Source organism: Zophobas morio, unplaced genomic scaffold, assembly GCF_036711695.1.
Source record: "Zophobas morio isolate AGI-343-1 ecotype UQ-CSIRO unplaced genomic scaffold, CSIRO_AGI_Zmor_V1 ptg000004l, whole genome shotgun sequence".
NCBI lineage: Eukaryota > Metazoa > Arthropoda > Insecta > Coleoptera > Tenebrionidae > Zophobas > Zophobas morio.
Window position 1 is genome coordinate 8,627,092 of NW_026972109.1, and position 20,733 is coordinate 8,647,824.

Here is a 20,733-nt window from a genome sequence, read left to right on the forward strand (position 1 = left end):
GTAGTTTGAAAGAATCTCGAGGACCCCTTTTTGTTTTCATTTTGAAGTAGTTTGACAGGATCTCCGGGACCAATTTTTGTTTTGAAGTAGTTTGAAATAATTTCGGGCACCCCTTTTGTTTTAATTTTGAAGTAGAGTACTTTGAAAGAATCTCGGGGATCGATTGCCTTGATTTGGAAGTAATTTTAAAGAATCTCGAAAACCCCTTCTGTTTTGTTTCTAAAATACATATGTAGTTTGAAAGAAATTCGGGCACACCATGTGCTTCGTTTTTGAAGTTGTTTGAAAGAATCTTAAAGATTCCTTGTGTCTGGTTTTTGAAGTAATTTAAAAGAATCTCGGCGATCCCTAACGTTTTGTTTTTGAAGTAGTTTCAAAGAAATTCGGAGATCCTTCGTGTTGTCTTTGAAATAATTATAAAGAATCTCGAAGACTCCATGTGTCTAGTTTTTGAAGTAATTTGAAAGAATCGCGAGGTCCTGCTAATGAGACCTGCTAAACCAACTTGAGAAAAATTTAGACCGGAGTCTGAAAGCCCGAAATTTTACTTCATTGAAAAGTATATAAACTTTGGATTCGAACCCCTGCCTACATACACATAGTTGTGATAAAATCATGAGCCTAATTTCCAGCTGCTGTCATCTAATTATATTTAACTATGTAAAATCGTAAAAATGCAGAAACGTCTGTGGAAATAAATTAGTTTCACAAGTAGACTAACCATTATGGTAGCAGTGCAGTACTCGTTGCAGGATTTAACAGTTTCTTCAAATTTATGCTCTTGACAGCGCCTTTTGCCCATAATAAGAAATCAATTAAAGTCTAATAGCTCTCTTATATATCGCATAAAATGTACACAGCTTGAAAATTTCAAACTACCATGTTAAATCCATACGTAAACGGCACAGAAATCCAAGTCTGACGACCACACCACATCTACGCAACAGACAAAGACAGCATCAAGCGGTTTCCGCTAGTAATTAATGATTGTCACATGAAAGATGGAAATGCAGTGCGTGTTTAAAGAAGATTTAAGTCGTCATGTGATTACGTCGAGACAGCTAGGAACAATGGATTTTCTAAATGATTTGTTGGCAGCATTGAAGATGATCCTGGATGTAATTGCCCATCCCGAGATTGCAAATTGTTTCTGTCAATAGCTTACATGCAGCAGAATAATGACACGTAATTATACTTTATAAAATCCGTACTTGCAGTCTGCATAACATATTCAAAAACGGCCAAGTGCGTATATTTTAAAGAATAAAATTCAAATTCGGTGCATTGAAAAGAGTCTATCTACATGTGGCCCTGATTTCAAGGTACCCGAACAGCAAACAACTCTGTTAACTTCAATAACTCCTCCGGTGGCACACCTTAATGCTGTTTATTCGCAATAAATAGACATTTCAATTTCAGAAAAAATTGCCGTCTAGTCGTGATTGATCGATTTGCATTAATATTGTTATTGACAACCAGTTACATTTTTAAGAATAGTTGATACTTAAATCTGGCGAATATTTGCTCTGACATAGAAAAACTCGTTACATAATTCCAGAACCGGGCAAGAATATTGTAACCAGACTAAATGAAATTAATTACGGATTAAAAAATCCATAAATACATGTTAATTGACAGATTAATTTAACTAATTAAATAGATTAGGTAAGCATATCAAAACACAACATTAACAAATTTATGGCGCGGACATTAAATGTGCAAATCGATTTATAATTAATTAATAACTTTATACACAGTCGCAAACGCAATTAACTCGCACCCAACAGCCTTCAAGTAAAAGCCGACATAACTCTTACTTTTTTCTTATAAACCTTTTAAAAATGATGAACGTTCCTCCCCGTCAATAATGCTCCTCGCCAAAACCGTCCCAAAAAAACCTTTATGGCAGAAGACACCAAAGAGAATAGTTTTCCCGTTGATTAATACGTTTATTTTGACATGAAACGGTGTTAGGCTATTAGCTAAAGACTCACTAATGACCGAGAAGCGTTGGCATATTAGTGTTTTTGAATGTTTAGACGCACATGTGTTCCAACTATTTTTAGAGGACATGCCATGCAACAAACCGCTCGTTTATACGCTCCTAAAAGGTGGCGTTTTTTATCGTCGCTAGCCCATTTTTCATACTAAAAGCGCACCAAAAAAAAGATTTACGACACAAATAGTTGGGCTATTTGAGTCGAACCGCCCGCCAAAATTGGAATGGGAACTGAGCGCGACCTCTGGTGGCCAGAGGCGACACGTGTGAAAGATAGTATAGCTTGTGAACAGATAACTGGATTGCTATTCGAGTTTGAGGAGTAGTAATCTTGCAACTGATTATATAGTAATGTAGGAATCTGTAACAATTGCAGCGGACCATTTCACCAGTGACTATATATATAGTCACTAATTTCACTATTGATTTCGAAATTTGTCACCAAACCCCTAAAAAGTTACATTTAAGTCATTTATATCTACATAAAAACACAAAAAAAAAAACAGAAAAACATTAAGTTATTTCTTCCTGCTCGGTCGTATAGTAATAATAATAATAATAATAAACTCCAGACTCAAAATATCACTGTTTTCAACCTCCAGATCATTTAAAAACGTGAAGTCACTTTCCAAAAGACAGGAAAATTTTTAGACTTGAAGATTTTGACACCAATTCCAATTTAGAATAGAGGAGCTAGTTGCAGAAGAATTGAGGCTAACGCTAATTTTTTGTCTGTACAAAATTACTTTCTACGTCGCGTTTAGTAGGTCTCTTCTCCTCATTTCTTTAAAGTTCAAGCATTTAAATAAATAACTTCTGGTAATTCATCTAACGTTATGTAACATTTTCTTCTCCGTATACTCCTCTAATTTTATATAAAATATATGTTAAAACGTAAAAATATGTTTTTAAAGTTTTTAATTTCCAAGGAAAGTTGCAATTATCGCTTTTTCTAAATACTACACCCCATAGTGCAAGTAGAATTGGATTTATGCATTTTTCGAATTGTTTCCAAAATTTTTAATATAAAAAGGAATGGATTGATTAGTAAATATAGGTCCATAATATTTTGCATATTTCTTGTCAACTAGTTCTAAAACAAAATATTATGCGTTCCAAGATTCTTTCAAAGTTTAAAAAAGCTCTTGATTTTTTTAACTCTTTCAATTAAAAAACAGGAGAGATCTCAAAAATTATTTCACATTCTTCAAACACTTGGGACCCCGAAAATTATTTCATATTTTTTCAACCACAACAGTGGGGGTTTTAGAGGTGTTTCACATTTTTGAAAAATAAAACACATGAGAACCTATAGATTCTTTCATTTTTTAAAAAAGGAGATATCAGCGGCCCTCCAGATTCTAAAACCCTTTTAAAAACAAAATACAAAGTTCTTTCAAACTCTTTCAAAAACAAAACACCAGGTGTCTCCGAAATTTTTCAAAATCTTTCAAAAATAGAACTTTTTTTTTCAAATTCTTTGAAAACTAAAACAGCGAAGGTCCTCCAGGTTTCTATTCTATATCTTCTGTCAAAAGTAAAAGACAGAGGTCTCCGAGAATTTTTCAAATTCTGTCAAAAATAAAACAATTTTTTTTTAAATCTTTAGAAATTAAAACACCAAAGGTTTTCGAGGTTTCTTCACTGCCATTGTTTAACTTTTATCAAAAGTAAAAGGGTAAGGGTCTACAAGATTCTTTTATATCCTGAAAAAAGGCACTAGGCCCTCAAGGTTCTTTCAGATTCTTAAAAAAAACACATTTTCCATGATTTGCTCAAATTTTGAATAACAAAACAAACATGAGCGGTCTCAAAAATTATTTCATATTCTTCAAAAAAAAAACTTTTAAACTTTTTCAAAAGCAAAACATCAGGGATCAATTTTTTTCAAAAATAAAGCATAATGGGGTCTAAAGATTCTTTTATATTCTTAAAAAAAGACACTAGGTGAGCCTAAGATTCTTTAAAATACTTTGAAAAAGTAAGCACCAGAGTTCTCCGAAGATTCTCTCACATTTCAAAAGCAAACACAAAGGGTTGCAAAGATTCCTTCAAACTTTTTCAAAAACAAAAACACCAGAAGTATACGAGATTTTTTCAAATTCTTTCAAAAATAAAACATAAGAAGCGCCAAAGATTCTTTCATATTCTTCAAAAAAAGACATCAAGAGTCCCCAAGATTGTTTCAAACTAAAATTAAAACACGAGGTTTCTTCAATTCTATTCTTCAAATTCTATCAAAAGTAGAAGACAGGGAGTCCCCAAGATTAATCCTTAATCCAAAAAATAGGCACTAGGTCTCCAAGACTCTTTTAAGTTCTTTCATTAACAAAACACCAAAGATCTGTCAGAATTTTTTAAATTCTTTCAAAAAAATTCTATTATATTCCTTAAACAAAGACATAAAGCATCCCTCAAAAATCTTTCAAAAAAAAAAGAACTCCAGGTTCTGCCTGGATTTTTCAAATTCTTTCAACAACAAAACATGAGAGGACCCAAAAATTAGTTCATATTCATCAATAAACGATACAAGAAGCCCAGAAAATTATTTCAAAATCTTTCAAACACAAGACATTCTAGAACTTTTTACAATTTTTTTGAAAAATATATTTTATTTTATTTATTGAATATATTCGTCCTTTTTGTCCTTTTTCGTCCATGTTCGTCCTTTTTCGTCCCTTTCCGTCCTTCTCGTCCTTATTCCTCATCTTCGTCCATTTTGTCCTTTTCGTCCTTTTTCGTCCTTTCCGTCTTTTTCGTCCTTTGTCGTCCTTTTTCATCCTTATTCTTCATATTCGTCCTTTTCGTCCTTCTCGTCCTTTTTCGTCCTTTGTCATCCCTTTTCGTCCTATTTCGTCCTTTCTCGTCCTTATTCGTCCTTCTCGTCCTTTTTCGTCCTTGTTCCTCATTTTCGTCTTTTTCATCTTTTTTATTCTTTTCGTCCTTTCTCGTCCTTTTTCGTCCTTTTCATCCTCCTCATCCTTTTCGTCCTTTTCGTACTTTTTCGTCCTTTTTCGTCTTTCTCGTCCTTATTCCTCATTTTCGTCAGTTTTCGTCGTTTTTCGTCCTTATTCGTCCTTCTCGTCCTTTTTCGTCCTTTTTCCTCATTTTCGTCTTTTTCATCCTGTTTGTTCTTTTCGTCCTTTCTCGTCCTTTTCGTCCTTTTTCATCCTTTCTCGTCCTTCTCGTCCTTTTTCGTCCTTGTTCCTCATTTTCGTCTTTTTCATCCTGTTTGTCCTTTTCGTCCTTTCTTGTCCTTTTTCGTCCTTTTCATCCTCTTCATCCTTTTCGTCCTTTTCGTACTTTTTCGTCCTTTTTGGTCCCTGTTCGTCCTTTTTCGTCCTTCTCGTCCTTATTCCTCATTTTCGTCCATTTTGTCCTTTTCGTCCTTTTTCGTCCTCTCCGTCCTTTTCGTCTTTTGCCGTCCTTTTTCGTTCCTTTTCGTGCTTATTCCTCATTTTCGTCCATTTTGTCCTTTGCCGTCCTTTTCGTACTTTTTCGTCCTTTTCGTCCTTTCTCGTCCTTTTTCGTCCTTGTTCGTCCTTGTTTTTCCTTTGTCGTCCTTTGTCGTCCTTTTTCGTCAGTTTTCGTCCTTTTTCGTCCTTTTTCGTCCTTTTCGTCCTTTTTCCTCATTTTCGTCCTTTTCGTCCTTTTCGTCCTTTCTCGTCTTTTTTCGTCCTTATTCGTCCTTCTCGTCCTTTTTCATCCTTTTCCCTCATTTTCGTCTCTTTCGTCCTTTTTGTCCTTTTCGTCCTTTCTCGTCCTTTTTCGTCCTTTGTCGTCCTTTTCCGTCCTTCTTCGTCCTTTTTTGTCCTTGTTCGTCTTTGTCCGTCCTTGTTCGTATTTGTTCGTCCTTTTTCGTCCTTGTTCGTCCTTTCTCGTCCTTTTTCGTTCTTGTTCTTCCTTTGTGGTCCTTTTTCGTCCTTATTTGTCCTTCCCGTCCTTTTTCGTCCTTATTCCTCATTTTCGTCCTTTTCGTCATTTTCGTCCTTTTCGTCCTTTTTCGTCGTTATTCCTCATTTTCGTCCTTTTTGGCCTTTGTCGTCCTTTTTCGGTCTTTTTCGTCCCTGTTCGTCCTTTTTCGTCCTTTTCATCCTCTTCATTCTTTTTGCCCTTTTCTTCCTTTTTCGTCCTTTTTGTCCTTTTCGTCCTTTTTCGTCCTTTTCGTCCTTTGTCGTCCATTTTCGTCGTTTTTGTCCTCTTCGTCCTTTTTGTCCTTTTCGTCCTTTCTCGTCCTTTTTTGTCCTTTTTCGTCCTTTGCTGTCCTTTTTCGTCGTTGTTCGTCCTTTTTCGTTCTTACACCTCATTTTCGCCCTTTTTGTCCTTTCTCGTCCTTTTCTGTTATTTTTCGTCCTTTTTCGTTCTTATTCTTCATTTTCGTTCTTTTCGTCCTTTCTCGTCCTTTTTAGTCCTTTTTCGTCCTTATTCCTTATTTTCGTCCTTTTTGCCCTTTCTCGACCATTTTCGTCCTTTTTGTTCTTTTTCGTACTTTGTCGTCCTTTGCCGTCCTTGTTCGTCCTTTTTCGTCGTTATTCCTCATTTTCGTCCTTTTTGGCCTTTATCGTCCTTTATCGGTCTTTTTCGTCCCTGTTCGTCCTTTTTCGCCCTTTTCTTCCTTTTTTGTCCTTTTTGTCCTTTTCGTCTGTTTTCGTCCTTTTCGTCCTTTGTCGTTCTTTTTCGTCCTTTTTGTCCTTTTCGTCCTGCCTCGTCCTTTTTCGTCCTTTTTCGTCCTTTTTCGTCCTTATACCCCATTTTCGTCCTTTTTGTCCTTTCTCGTTCTTTTTCGTCCTTATTCCTCATTTTCGTCCTTTTTCGTCCTTTGTCGTCCTTATTCCTCATTAGCATTAGCACTAACCCTCTGCTATTGTATCGTCCAACCCCTCACAATCACGTGATAAAATGTTATTGTATGCAAAAATAACAGTTCAAGTAGTTCAACATTAGAGATTTACCACTGTTATTATTATTATTACTATTATTAAAAAATAACTATTTAAATTTTAAATATTTTACACAAAAAATGTCAGTCTTGTATTCAATGTTTTATTTATTTATTCTAATTGCAAAAAATTACGAGCAAAAGCCATTGCGAATAGAAATAATGAAAAATATAATTTCGATCCGAGTTATTTAAATTTTTTGTTGAAATTACGCAAAGTGTTTGGTCCGCTGGAATCTGTAACGTTCCATTACAGCGACCTGTTTATCAATTTTGACAGTTAAGTGAAACGTCAGTTTTTAGGAACCTACGTTAGCGGCAAATGAAAGTATAAAGTCAACCAAGTAACACTGTCACCAAGTTTTTATAAGTAAAAAGTAAATAAAGTTGCTGTGATCCGACCAGCGATTTCTTGCAATGAAATGTCGCTCCGTTCAAGAGTTTTAGGCTTAGTGGAAGTAGTGTTAAGGGTGCCACCATTATTCGTAATTGATGAAATACTTAAATTTGGTATAGGCCTCGAAGAGCTGACTGAACATGATCTGTCCAGTTTCCAAGAGAAATTCGAGCAATTCGAAGAAAATATTCGAAGCAATGCGACGACGGTCCCTTATAACCCAGTATTCTATAAGTTTTTTTTCGTGTCCTTGCTGAGGCTGCTGCTGAGTGCTGTAGGTTAGTATGACATCGATTCAAAACAACAATTCCAAAGTTCCTGTTATTTGGAACGTGGTTAACACTTTGGGTCCTGAGGCACGGTGCTGGGTTAGCAACGTCAAGCCAGTAGTAGACCAAAAAGGGAATTTTGGGATTGTTCTAGACTAACTAGACCCATTTATGAACTAACAATACGCATAGGTTTATTTTGCTGATTCATTGCTTTACAAAATTGTATGAATTGTGTTTTAATATTCAATGTCAAGAGCTGGGTGAAAAGATTGTGTAATTAATACACTGTACATCAATTTTTGCTAACCTCAAATCAAATGCAAGCGGAAATTTTTCTCACAAGTTTCAAATCGCTGCAACCTGCGGGGTCAAAATCCTGATTTCTAGTCTAGAAAAAACACCAAAACAAAAGTTTCATTGGAGAATAAATGATAACGTGATAACCGACCTTGCGATGTACATGCAATATCAATTTTACCGCATTTGGGTCCGTCAATAAAATTGTGGCGTGCGAACGCAGTATAAAACCGACGATAAAAGCACATCTATTGCTTAACAAATTAATAAGAGAAAGGTGGAAATAAGGGAACAAATGTTTATGAAGTGGCTATTATCGACTTTTGACCTCGCGGTCGCTGTATCTTGGCTTGTCTGCGGATACTGTATTAAAAATAAGTTACACTTCATTTTGATAATTACAATACGATTAGTTAGATTAGTCACAGTCATGAATGATTTTTTGTAAGTGTCATGATGATCGTCATATTGTTATCACTATCAGACACAAGTTTAAATAAATGAATCAATTGCCTCAAAAAGTTCTTAAAAAAATATTGTGGAATTTGTCGTTTTAAAAACATGTTTATTTTTAACCTTGTTTTCTTTCTTCTAGAAATAATTATGCATGATTTCCTGTTTGTAGCTCAATGCGATTTTTGCTTCCTGAGCTATAGCAAGGGTAAATCTGGGGAAATAGAATTTCATGTTGTTGGCCCCCGCAGCTCGTAGAACACGGAAATGACGTGGTTCACTATCATCTGTTTCTTGCCATTTAAGTGCTTTGAAGTTTTAAGCGCACCTTCATACTATCGCGAAAATTGGTTAAGTAATCATACTTACTGTCTACGATTTATTTAATAGATATACCTTTGCCTTGACCCATAATCTAGTAGTACAATGTTATGATTAGTGCGAATATTGTGTATATCAAAACTAATGTATTTATCCCCGGCGTAAAATTGGTGACGTCACCTTCGGGAATTGTTTAATCTGTTGGTATTGGGTGTGCTTCAGAGGTGCGGAAAGTCAGGCGTTTAGTACCTATACAGTTTCTGTATTTTATTTTGTCTTTTTTTTTAATTTTGATTGCAACATATAATAAATTAATTACAGTTATCGTAGATACGTGTTGTCAAGAATATACTTAATTTATTTTGTACAACAAAAAAGCCAGAGATTCGAAAATCTATAAATATGTTGTTTTTTATTCTTTATGTGATAGCATTGTATTGTGTGGATTCGTTTTATATCGTTTATTATGCGTAATTTATTTTAAGTCAGCAGAATTTACTTTTCTAGTTTATATAAGTATGAAAATATTTTCTTTATTCTTTACTTTAAAAAATCGGTATTACGTGTTCACTGGAATCGATTTTTTTAACATGTAGTACTTTTTGTACAAAACAACGGTCTCTATGCATTTTTCTGGTAATTTTATTACAGTTGCAGCTTGAAGTAGCCCAACCGATACATAAATACACATTCATGTTCTGTTCAACAAACAAAATTATTCACCACTTATCCTTGAGTATAATTTTTATTTCACTGTAAATTCATGCACAAGTACTATCAAATTTAATTCCAGTTACGTATGTATTACGCATGGTTCTAAAATAACTTATTTAAAAAATTGGTCTTGTGTTTTTTAAATCACCTTGTATAAGTGTGTAATTCCAAAAAACATAAAAACCACAAGTATAAATTCATAATATTTTGCGTATTTTAGATGGAATTTATTCGCAAAGTTTTGAGATGATTTTTTCCAAAAACCTAGACGTTTAGAGTAAAAACTCAACACGGATTCATAAAACACAAGTACAGGAGTATCTTAGTACATACAATTTAAATTTACTATTTACTGTTGTAAATTTTGGAGGTCAAGTCATTGTTGGTAGGGATGATTAGCCAAATTTTGCTTAGCGTTTTACCATCTACATGATATTCCTAATGTACATGTAAAATTTGACAACAATCGGTGTGGTAGTTTCGAAGTTACATATCTAATAAAAATCGGCATAGGCAGACAGAGGGAAATGGAAGACCTATTTTTTGGTAATCTACAGGTCATGAAACGTTGAAAAACATAAAAGTTCGCTTACGCTTGAAAAGTAAAAAACTACAATATTCATCTCAGAAATGATTTTTTGTATTGTTATTGAAAAATATGTATAATACGTGTCGTAGTTTTGTAAATAATACACGTATATTTTACGATATCTGTAATAACTTGCTTGACAACAATGTTTGCCTCATATAAAGGCAAAATACAAATCAGCAAAAATCGAGGAAGCAGCTAAAAATGTTTGACGTATCAAAAATTGTCAGTTTTCAAAATCCTAGGTTTAAAGTGTTCGCAGTTCATTTTAGGTCCCCTGTTGTTTTACTTCCGGATAAACTTAAAGGAATCTGATGTTTTGTGCTGGATGAACTTGAAAAAGTCTTGAGTGCGGCAGTAAATCTTTTTTTTTTTTTTTTATTCGGGTGACTCTGGGGTACCCATGGTGTATTATTTTGAGAGCCCATGGAGATTTTTTTTTAAATTATTTAAAACAATTTTTGGCAAATGACATACTCCAAGAAAAGAGAGGGTGGGTGGGCGGGGCTACTTCCTGCTAAGATAAGAGTGTTTGGCAGATGAGATACCCACGAAGAAAAGAGAGGGCGGGTGGGCGGGGTTTTGCTTTTCTATTTTTGGAAAATTCTGACCTGACTTGTTTTTTAATTAATTTTGGGACCCCGTTTTTGTTTCTTTTGTTTTTTTTTTTTGAAAATTTGAAACAATCTTGAGGTCCTAGGTATTCCTGTTTGAAAGTGCTTTGAAGCCCCTAGTGTCTTTTTTTATAACAATTTAATTAAATTTCTTAGAGGATACGTCATTTGCTGAAATTAGTCTTATCTTAGGAGGTACTAGTCCCAGCCGCCCGTCCTCTACTTTCTTGGAGAATGTCACTTGCCAAAATCAGTTTTACCTTAGCAGGTACTAGCTCCGCCCAGTTGTCTTTTTTTAGGGGATACGTCAAGTGCCAAAATCAGTCGTATCGTAGCAAGTAACTGCTAAGATAAAAGTGATTTTGGAAAATGACTTACCCTCCAAAAAAGAAAAGAGGGTGGGTGGGCGGGACTAGGTCCTGCTAAGATAAGAGTGTTTGGCAAATGAGATACCCGCGAAGAAAAGAGAGGGCGGGTGGGCGGGGTTTTGGTTTTCTATTTTTGGAAAATTCTGACTTGACCTGTTTTTGAGTTAATTTTGGGATTTTTTTTGAAAATTTAAAACAATCTTGAGGTTCTAGGTATTACTGTTTGAAAGTGCTTTGAAGCATCTAGTATCTTTTTTTTTATAATAATTTAATTAAATTTCTTAGAGGATACGTCATTTGCTAAAATTAGTCTTTTTTTAGCAGGTACTAACCCCAGCCGATCGCCCTATATTTTCTTAGTGAATATGTCATATGCCAAAATCCGTCTTAACGGGTACTAGCCCCACCCACTCGCCCTCTCTTTTCTTAAAAGATATCTCATTTGCCAAAATCAGTCTTATCCTAGCAGGTACTAGCCCCGCCCACCCACCCTCTTTTTTCTTAGAGGATGTCAAGTGCCAAAATCAGTCGTCTCGTAGCAAGTAACTGCTAAGATTAAAGTGATTTTGGAAAATGACATACCCTCTAAGAAAAGAGAGGGTGGGTGAGCGGGGCTAGTTCCTGCTAAAATAAGAGTGTTTGGTAGATGAGATACCCACGAAGAAACGAGAGGGCGGGTGGGCGGGGTTTAGTTTTCTATTTTTGGAAAATTCTGACCTGACCTGTTTTTGAGTTAATGTTGGGATTTTTTTGAAAATTTAAAACAATCTTGAGGTTCTAGGTATTACTGTTTGAAAGTGATTTGAAGAATCTAGCGTATCTTTTTTTAGAATAATTTAATTAAATTTCTAGAGGATACGTCATTTGCTAAAATTAGTCTTAACCCCAGCCGACCGCCCTATATTTTCTCAGTGAATATGTTAGTTGCCAAAATCCGTCTTAACGGGTAGTAGCCCCATCCACTCGCCCTCTCTTTTCTTAAAAGATATCTCATTTGCCAAAATCAATCTTATCCTAGCAAGTACTAGCCCCGCCCACCCACCCTCTCTTTTCATAGAGGATATGTCAAGTGCCAAAATCAGTCGTATCGTAGCAAGTAACTGCTAGGATAAAAGTGATTTTGGAAAATGACATACCCTCTAAGAAAAGAGAGGGTGGATGGGCGGGGCTAGTTCCTGCTAAGATAAGAGTGTTTGGCAAATGAGATACCCACGAAGAAAAGAGAGGGCGGGTGGGCGGGGTTTTGGTTTTCTATTTTTGGAAAATTCTGACCTGACCTGTTTTTTGAGTTACTTTTGGGATTTTTTTGAAAATTTAAAACAATCTTGAGGCTCTGGGTATTACTGTTTGAAAGTGCTTTGAAGCCTCTAGTATCTTTTTTTATAATAATTTAATTAAATTTCTTAGAGGATACGTCATTTGCTAGAATTAGTCTTATCTTAGCAGGTACTAACCCCAGCCGACCGCCCTATATTTTCTTAGTGAATATGTCATTTGCCAAAATTCGTCTTAACGGGTACTAGCCCCACCCACTCGCCCTCTCTTTTCTTAGAGAGTTTCTCATTTACCAAAATCAGTGTTATCCTAGCGGGTACTAACCCCGCCCACCCACCCTCTCTTTTCTTAGAGGATATGTCAAGTGCCAAAATCAGTCGTCTCGTAGCAAGTAACTGCTAAGATTAAAGTGATTTTGGTAAATGACATACCCTCTAAGAAAAGAAAGGGTGGGTGAACGGGGCTAGTTCCTGCTAAAATAAGAGTGTTTGGTAGATGAGATACCCACGAAGAAAAGAGAGGGCGGGTGGGCGGGGTTTTAGTTTTCTATTTTTGGAAAATTCTGACCTGACCTGTTTTTGAGTTAATGTTGGGATTTTTTTGAAAATTTAAAACAATCTTGAGGTTCTAGGTATTACGGTTTGAAAGTGCTTTGAAGCCTCTAGTATCTTTTTTTTTATAATAATTTAATTAAATTTCTAGAGGATACGTCATTTGCTAAAATTAGTCTTATCTTAGCAGGTACCAACCCCAGCCGACCGCCCTATATTTTCTCAGTGAATATGTTAGTTGCCAAAATCCGTCTTAACGGGTAGTAGCCCCACCCACTCGCCCTCTCTTTTCTTAAAAAGTATCTCATTTGCCAAAATCAGTTTTATCTTAGCAGGTACTAGCCCCACGCACCCGCCCTCTCTTTTCTTAGAGGGTATCTCATTTGCCAAAATCACTCTTATTTTAGCAGGAACTACCCCGCCCACCATCTCTTTTCTTAATAAGTATCTTATTTACCAAAATCAGTCTTGTCCTAGCAGTTACTAGCCCCGCCCACCCACCCCCTCTTTTCTTAGAGGATATGTCAAGTGCCAAAATCAGTCGCATCCTAGCGAGTAACTGCTAAGATAAAATTGATTTTGGAAAATGGCATACCCTTTAAGAAAAGATAGGGTGGGTGGGCTGGGTTTTGTTGTTCTATTTTTGAAAAATTCTGACCTGACTTGTTTTTGAGTTAATTTTAGGACCCCGTTTTTGTTTTTTTTTTTTTTTTTTTTTTGAAATTTGAAACAATCTTGAGGTTCTAGGTATTCCTGTTTGAAAGTGCTTTGAACCCTCTAGTGTCTTTTTTATAATAATGTAATTAAAGTTCTTACAGGATACGCCATTTGTTAAATTAGTCTTATCTTAGTAGGTACTAGCCCCAGCCGCCCACCCTCTACTTTCTTAGAGAATGTCATTTGCCAAAATCAGTTTTACCTTAGCAGGTACTAGCCCCGCCCACCCGCCCTGTCTTTCCTTAGAGGGTATCTGATTTGCCAAACACCCTTATCTTAGCAAGAATTAGCCCCGCCCACCCACCCTGTCTTTTCTAGGAGGGTATGTTATTTGCCAAAAAAATCAGTTTTATCTTAAGAAGTACTGAGGACTAACTTTTACAAAAAATTATTAAAATTTGGAAACATTACGAGCTTATTTATGTGCACAAAGTGGATTTCAGTCACCATCGTCACTAAGAAATCAGAAAGTAAGCCGGAGGTATTCACGCATTAGGTGCGTGCAGTGTTGCCAGTTTTACTTTTATAAAATTACGTTTTTTCCGTAATCTACATCATAAAGAATTTTTTTATTTTTTTTGAACTCCCGAAACCCTCATACATAACGTACAGTTTTTGCAAACTACCACCGGATAGGGAAGATCATAAAAATTAAGCAACAATGAAAACCGCTGTGTTAAGAAAGGATGTAGGTCCCAAGACCCTACCATTAATAAAATTTTTCTTGTTATTACGTTGCCCTCGGGGCTTCGCCAGGTTTGATTGTACTAATGATAAAATCATGCTTTTATAATTTTAGCATTAATAATAATTATAACATCATTATAATGTACAAGTATAAAAAAATAAAACATTTATTACAACTTTACGTGTTTAGCTAATTAGAAATGTAGAAAACGTAATAACGAATCCTGTCCTGAGTATCGTTTCTAGGATTTTCTAGGTAAACAGCCTGGGGACCGGCTAAAAGAGGTGTCATAATTTTCGCTACGTGGTAATCCGATTAGGGTCGCCTTGTTGCTTAATTTTTGTGATCTCCACTGTCCGGTGGTAGTTTGCAAACACAATACTGGAAAGTTAAACCGCCATTTTCAGACACCCGGTATAGTGGAAGCATACTTCATAATCCAGAAATATTTGTTCAATGGAGAAAACTCGTTACAATTATCATTCATCAATATAGAATTTCTGTCATGCATCTATAGAAACATTTAGAATAAGACTAGCAATTTTAAGGACAATTTACAACTTGAATTATTTTCTCAAGGTGAACTAAATAATTTCGTAATTTTAAAGCTGACAAAACAAGGTGCGGAATTGCCCAAACTCAACTGTAAACTTGTGTAATACCACCAACTACATTTTCTTGTTTGAACTGAACATTATTCCTAGAATCCTCTCTATTCAACCCTGGAATTTTTTCGCAGCATTTAGATAAAATAAAAATTCAAAACTCCATCGTACTGTGCATACAAATAGGAAAAATATTTTTTGGTGCATTGCAACCCCATATAAAACTATGTATATTATACCTCGACGGTAAAATTGAATGCGCAATTTATTTATTTTTAATATTTAAAGTAAGTAACTGTCGCTTATTCTGCGCATCAATTTTGGCGGTTTTGTTCCATTTGGTTGCCAAAACAGTCAGCGTGCAAAAATCCGTCGTTTCGTTATCACATTTAACACCAAACGCCCAACTAATTCTCCCCTTTCAAGTCTTTTCACATTTTAAAACACGAGATGCGTGCAAGAAGTCGATTTGCATAAATTCTCTTAATAGCACCTCGAGCGACTCATCCGTGTTAAAACACCGCCGAAATCGATAAATCTATTTTTAAAGTAAAATGAAAATAAGTGAGAAGAATTGAAAGTTCCGACCTTTCGAAGAGTGAACCGTGAATTTCCCCTTTCGTCGGACACCAAATAGCAATCAATAGTTTGACTAATCTTGTTTTTTTTTTGCAGGATGTGCAGCTGCCCTATGTCTCTTCATTTTACACATAAAACACCTGATGGTGGCCTATATGTACATAATGTCCGTGGGAGTAGTTTTCGTGTCGTATTGGAGCAACATGAGCACAATCAAATCAGTTTCCATCATGTTGGAAGAGTTCCACAATGGGTCAAGCATCTTGGACAATATTCTCTCGTTGGACCTGGAAACCCTGACTAAAAACGGGGAGGTGACGTTCCAGGTTTTCCAAAACTATGTACTGCAGTGTTTCCTGTCGTTTATCTTCGTGAACATCCATCTGGGACCTCGATATTCCACTCTCCAGAAACTGTTACCTTTGGCATTCCTTGCACCTTCCATGATGACGGTATTGCCTGTGCCTTCGTGGCTTTTAAACCACATGCCGGTGTTTTCGGCCCTCCTCCCTCTCGCACTGGTTAAGTTCGTCCTTTGGTCGTCCGTAGTACCCATAATACAAACCCTATACAAAGGGTACAGCTACGCTAGGACTTTCGTTTCTAACTTCGGTATGTCGGCTTTGGTGGAGACCGAATGGACTAGACTGAACGTACCCGAAGTCCTGCGCACCTTTTGGCTGCTCCGAGTTTTGGAACACATGGGTATCTTCTTCGCTTCAGGGTACTGGGAGTTGGACGACGACGTCACCCCCTCCTTCCGATTGTTGAAGTACCTTCTAGTCACAGGTTGTGATACTCTGACTGCGGTTCTTGGGATCACGAGCATAGTCTCGTACGTGTGTAACTACATAGGCAAGTTTTTCCAATGGTTACTCCTCAGCGACGACGAGAACGACAAGAATTTCGGCACGGTCTCGGCCATCGTTTTCTACATCCTCGCCTTACAAACCGGCCTGACCGGCTTGGAGCCCGAAATTCGCTTCGTCCGACTTTGCAGAAATTTCTGTTTGTTGTTCACAGCAATTTTACATTTCGTTCACAACGTGGTGAACCCTCTCCTAATGAGTCTCAGTGCATCGCACAATCCGTCGCTGAGGCGGCATCTACACGCTCTTCTAGTCTGTCTGGTCCTGGTGGTGCTTCCTCTCCTTCTCATGTACTACCTGTGGTCCACGCAAGACACCTCCACGTGGCTTCTGGCCGTGTCCGCCTTCAGCATAGAAGTCATCGTGAAAGTTTTCGTTTCTCTGGCTATCTACTCCCTCTTCCTTCTCGATGCCCGAAGGGAGACCTTCTGGGAGAAGCTCGACGACTACATCTACTACATCCGGGCTTTCGGCAACACCGTCGAGTTCTGCTTTGGCATCTTCCTGTTCTTCAACGGTGCCTGGATTTTGTTGTTCGAGAGCGGCAGCGCCATTAGGGCTGTCATGATGTGCATCCACGCCTACTTTAACATCTGGTGCGACGCCAAAGCCGGTTGGTCCGTTTTTATGAAACGGAGGACCGCTGTTAATAAGATCGAGAGTCTGCCAGAGGCGGAGGAAGAGCAATTAAGGCGTCTGGACGACGTCTGCGCCATTTGCTACCAAGAAATGCGCTCGGCGAAGATCACCAGGTGCAAACACTTCTTCCACGGGGTGTGTCTGAGGAAGTGGCTGTACGTGCAGGACAGGTGTCCTCTGTGCCATGAGATCCTCCACGGGATGGACTGCGAGGAGAGGAAGCAAAGCAATCAGCCGAGGCCCACCGACCAGGAGGAGGAAAATAATTACGACAGGTGATAATTTTAGCGATATAATAGGATTTTTAAGTGTATCGCGGAGATTTGAGGAGTGTATGTACTGAATACGTTAAATATAGTATTTTAATATTATGATGACTTTGACGAGTCCTAGTTATTGGGTTTGGTCAGACGCTGAGATTCGATCCACATTTAAGGAAGGTTGAGTTTTGGGGGTTTCGAAAGTCGCGTCATGATGGTTCCTGTGATTTTTGATGTGGGTTGCGTACCGGTGTCATACTTAGATTATTGAACCCATGTTTATGACGAAAACCGATCGATTTCTTTTGATTCTTTATTGTTGAAATGGTACTTATGTATATTATGTGCAAAAATTTTTATGTATATATCTATTGTACAGAGCAGATAGGTGTTATAAAGTCAACTTTCCTTATCGAATTCAATTTTCTTTGTTATTTTTTCTATTATTAAATTTTATAAAACACTTAAGTCACTGAGGCACTCCTGAGCTATACTGTTATATAATTTATTATAGAACAATAAAAATTATTTTAAGTTACGTTGGCACGTTTCATTTAATTGAATACCAAGTCCTTGTAGTTGGAAAGAAGATAGTAATTAGAGACCCGACAGTTGGTCAATGTCCTGACCACGGTCATGCGGTCGGCACGCTCGAAATTGGCTTTGGTAATCTCATAGTAACGACCATCACTACAAAATACGTATTAGTACAAAGAAACAAACACGAAGAACCCACCTCAAGCTTAAACACTTGAGTTTCAAACACTTCACTCTCAGAGTGTCAATAGCCTTCTGGCTCTTATCAGAAAAACGAAGATTATCGGGATCCCACCTCAACTCTAATCTTTCAACGGCCAAACAATTCCTAGCAATACTATCCATCAACTGATCAACGAGGATATTAACACCTAGACGCTCCTGGGTACCCATGATCAAAATCCTGGAACAACAGACATTCAAAAAATGGAACAACCACAAAAGTACTTACTTGGCGTTCGTGAGTATGGGTAGTACCGACTGCCACAAGGAATCAGTAATATGGGTCATTCCAGACAAACCTAAGCCCCACAACTGGTGTCCATGCTTACACAAGAACTTATAGATAGCATCTTCACTCAAGTTGTCAGAACTGTCCAAATCTAGAGCCACCTAAACCCTACATTAGTACAAAGCAAAAATAATGACACGAAAAATTTACTAAATTTCGGGCCATTCCAGATTCCACCCATGTCTTCAGAACGGTATCATTAAAGCCGTTAAGCTGGCCTGCACTTAAAAATCGAAGCCCAGGAAGACGCGAAAGCATATCTTGCAAAGCCTCAGTTGATAGATCCGTGGCCGTAATATCTAGTTCTTGTAAGGAACACTTCTCCCATTCCACTTGCGTGAGATAGTCGCTTTGTAAATCTAGAAATCTTGAAGTCAAAAACGAAGAAAGACAATAAAAACTTACTTGTTCCATTCATGAGGAGACACTTCAATCTTCTGCTTCTTTGGAACAAGGTTTTGAGGGTGGACCCCGTCACTTTGGCACAATAGTTGACCGCCAAACACTCCAACTAAACACGCAGTTGTAATTCGTGGTAGTAACCAGAATCGACTTACCTGAATACAGTTGGAACTGAAAGCGTCAATGTGGCTGTCGTCCACGAAGTTAATCCCGTACAGATTAATAACCCTCAAATTTGGAGTGGCTGATTTGAGTTTATGGACGTTGATAACCTCATAGATTTCTTCTTCCTCTTCCTCAATCTTCTCGTATGTTCCAATCAAGTGCAAAATCTCCAAGCCATTAATAAAGTTGTAAATTTTTCTCATAAACCCTTCCATAAAGATGACTTCTGATAAGCAAATGCAAAGATATCTGAGCTTGGTGGGGAAAGCCTGAAGCTCGCTAAAGTCATGCAGCTGCATAGCAGTGGAAAAGTCGAGCAACATGTGGGTCAAGTTTGGACACTTGTTGGCCAGTTCGTGTAAAACAGTATGGGTGATAAGCTCAATGGGAAGCTCTATGTATCTAAGCGAGGGACCAAATCTTATGCTTATCAAAGCTAGGAGAGACTCTAATGACCCCACATGTAGACCCGAAATCTCAGGTCTTAAGGACACGTTTTTCCAGAGCTTGGTATCATAGGCGATCATGCGCCACTTCTTGCACACTTTAGCCATACGACATATTTCCTTGTGGCTTAAGTAGCTGAAGATGTGAAGAAGCACCTTATCGGGGAGCTTTTCAATAGTCTGGAATAAAATTTACCGTGAGGGGTTTGTAACAAGTCGTAAAATTGCAATGTTGGTCCTACCGTTCCGGCGAACGGGCTCTTAGCCGCCGTACCATCAGTTAAATACACTTGTGAAGCTTCCAAGGCCAACTGGCCCCAAACATCAGGACTTACATCCATTTTTCAAACCGATTTTACAAAAAATACACTTAATTACGTGCACATTCTGTTTACGTAACGTTCCACCATGTCTAAGGATCTAGACACATTCTTAAAATAACTCAAAACCGACATACCTCGCGGTTGCGTTTGTGTTTTTAAACAGAATTTCGGCGGGAATTTCTTAATTACTTAAGTCGCGATTTAAGTACGTCTGTGCTCATGAGGAGATACTTACGATTCTTTTTGACCTTCGGAAGCTGCTATTTAGGTCATCCCTGACTACGGCAGCTGTAATATCTAAGTTTCCCCAGGCATCCATTGGTGAGTAGAGCTTTAAAGTGACTTAAGTCACTTCGGCTCCGTCTGAACTGAAAGTAACACGTTGGTGTGTAATTGTCAGTATGATAAAATTTAATGAACGAAAATAGTATGCTCCACCCGGGTTTGCCAGCACTGAATATCTTAACAAATACGAATATTCACTGGCACCAAAATGTGTCTTTGTGAAAAAGTTACTAATTAGCCGATTGTTATTAACGGAGCGCAACTAATTTAGACGTGGATAAATTAAGACAAGTGGCGAGATTCGTGGAAAAGAGACGAAAAATAGGCGCTAGAAAAGCGTTTAAGACAATTTTACTGAATGAGGCACTTTGTGCAAACTCTAGTTCCTCGACGTCTTCCCACCAATCCGGCTCTTCCTATTTATAGTTTAATGGTAATTGCACGTACATAAAGTTGATTTGTAAATAAATTTAGATGAGAGGCAGGCACGAAATTATTATCTATGTAAGTTATCTAAACTAAAAAAAATTGCGTCAAAATAAGAAAACAAAAATACAATAAGCGGAGCAAAATAATAAATAGGAGACCTACCTTCTTATAAATCCACAACAATGTATCGCAGAAAAATCACTTCAAACAAGCTTGTCCGAGCTTTGCCAAAGACCAACTGCCACAACAAATACCAACAGCCCGATGCTGTTATGAGTGCTTGATTAACGTTCCTTAAGCAAGCGCGAGTGAAGTTTGACTAGACGCTGAAGATATAAAATTATTTTTAACTCATTGTAGTTCGGTGGAGCATTTTTTCAGGGGGAATTTATGCTTCGTTGAGCCTTGATGGGAGAAACCATTTTAGTGACATTTTAGTTGATCGCTGACCCTTTTGTGTTTTTGTAATGGTTCCAAAATTTTTTCAAA

General features: G+C 37.3%; 2 protein-coding genes across 4 annotated transcripts; one reads left to right on the forward strand and one right to left on the reverse strand.

Annotated features, from left to right (window-relative positions):
• Positions 1 to 7,272: 7,272 nt before the first annotated feature.
• LOC135140364 (protein TRC8 homolog) lies at positions 7,273 to 17,684 on the forward strand. Its single transcript, XM_064070861.1, has 2 exons — positions 7,273 to 7,613; positions 15,475 to 17,684. Exons 1-2 carry the CDS (start codon positions 7,361 to 7,363, stop codon positions 17,163 to 17,165), a joined length of 1,944 nt encoding a protein of 647 aa, XP_063926931.1. The 5' UTR covers positions 7,273 to 7,360; the 3' UTR covers positions 17,166 to 17,684.
• LOC135140374 (F-box/LRR-repeat protein 2) lies at positions 17,446 to 20,596 on the reverse strand. 3 transcript variants are annotated; one of them, XM_064070891.1, is made up of 8 exons: positions 20,407 to 20,596; positions 19,766 to 19,893; positions 18,752 to 19,387; positions 18,600 to 18,705; positions 18,345 to 18,553; positions 18,135 to 18,295; positions 17,883 to 18,086; positions 17,446 to 17,836 (listed from the first exon to the last, which is right to left on the reverse strand). In XM_064070891.1, the coding sequence occupies exons 2-8, from the start codon at positions 19,847 to 19,849 to the stop codon at positions 17,701 to 17,703; spliced, it is 1,536 nt and encodes a 511-aa protein (XP_063926961.1). In that variant the 5' UTR covers positions 19,850 to 19,893; positions 20,407 to 20,596; the 3' UTR covers positions 17,446 to 17,700. The 3 variants fall into 3 exon arrangements, with proteins under 3 accessions (XP_063926961.1, XP_063926952.1, XP_063926944.1); XM_064070882.1 differs by having other exon boundaries at positions 19,766 to 19,898; positions 20,407 to 20,595; XM_064070874.1 differs by lacking the exons at positions 19,766 to 19,893; positions 20,407 to 20,596 and adding an exon at positions 19,450 to 19,639.
• Between the last annotated feature and the right edge of the window lie 137 nt (positions 20,597 to 20,733).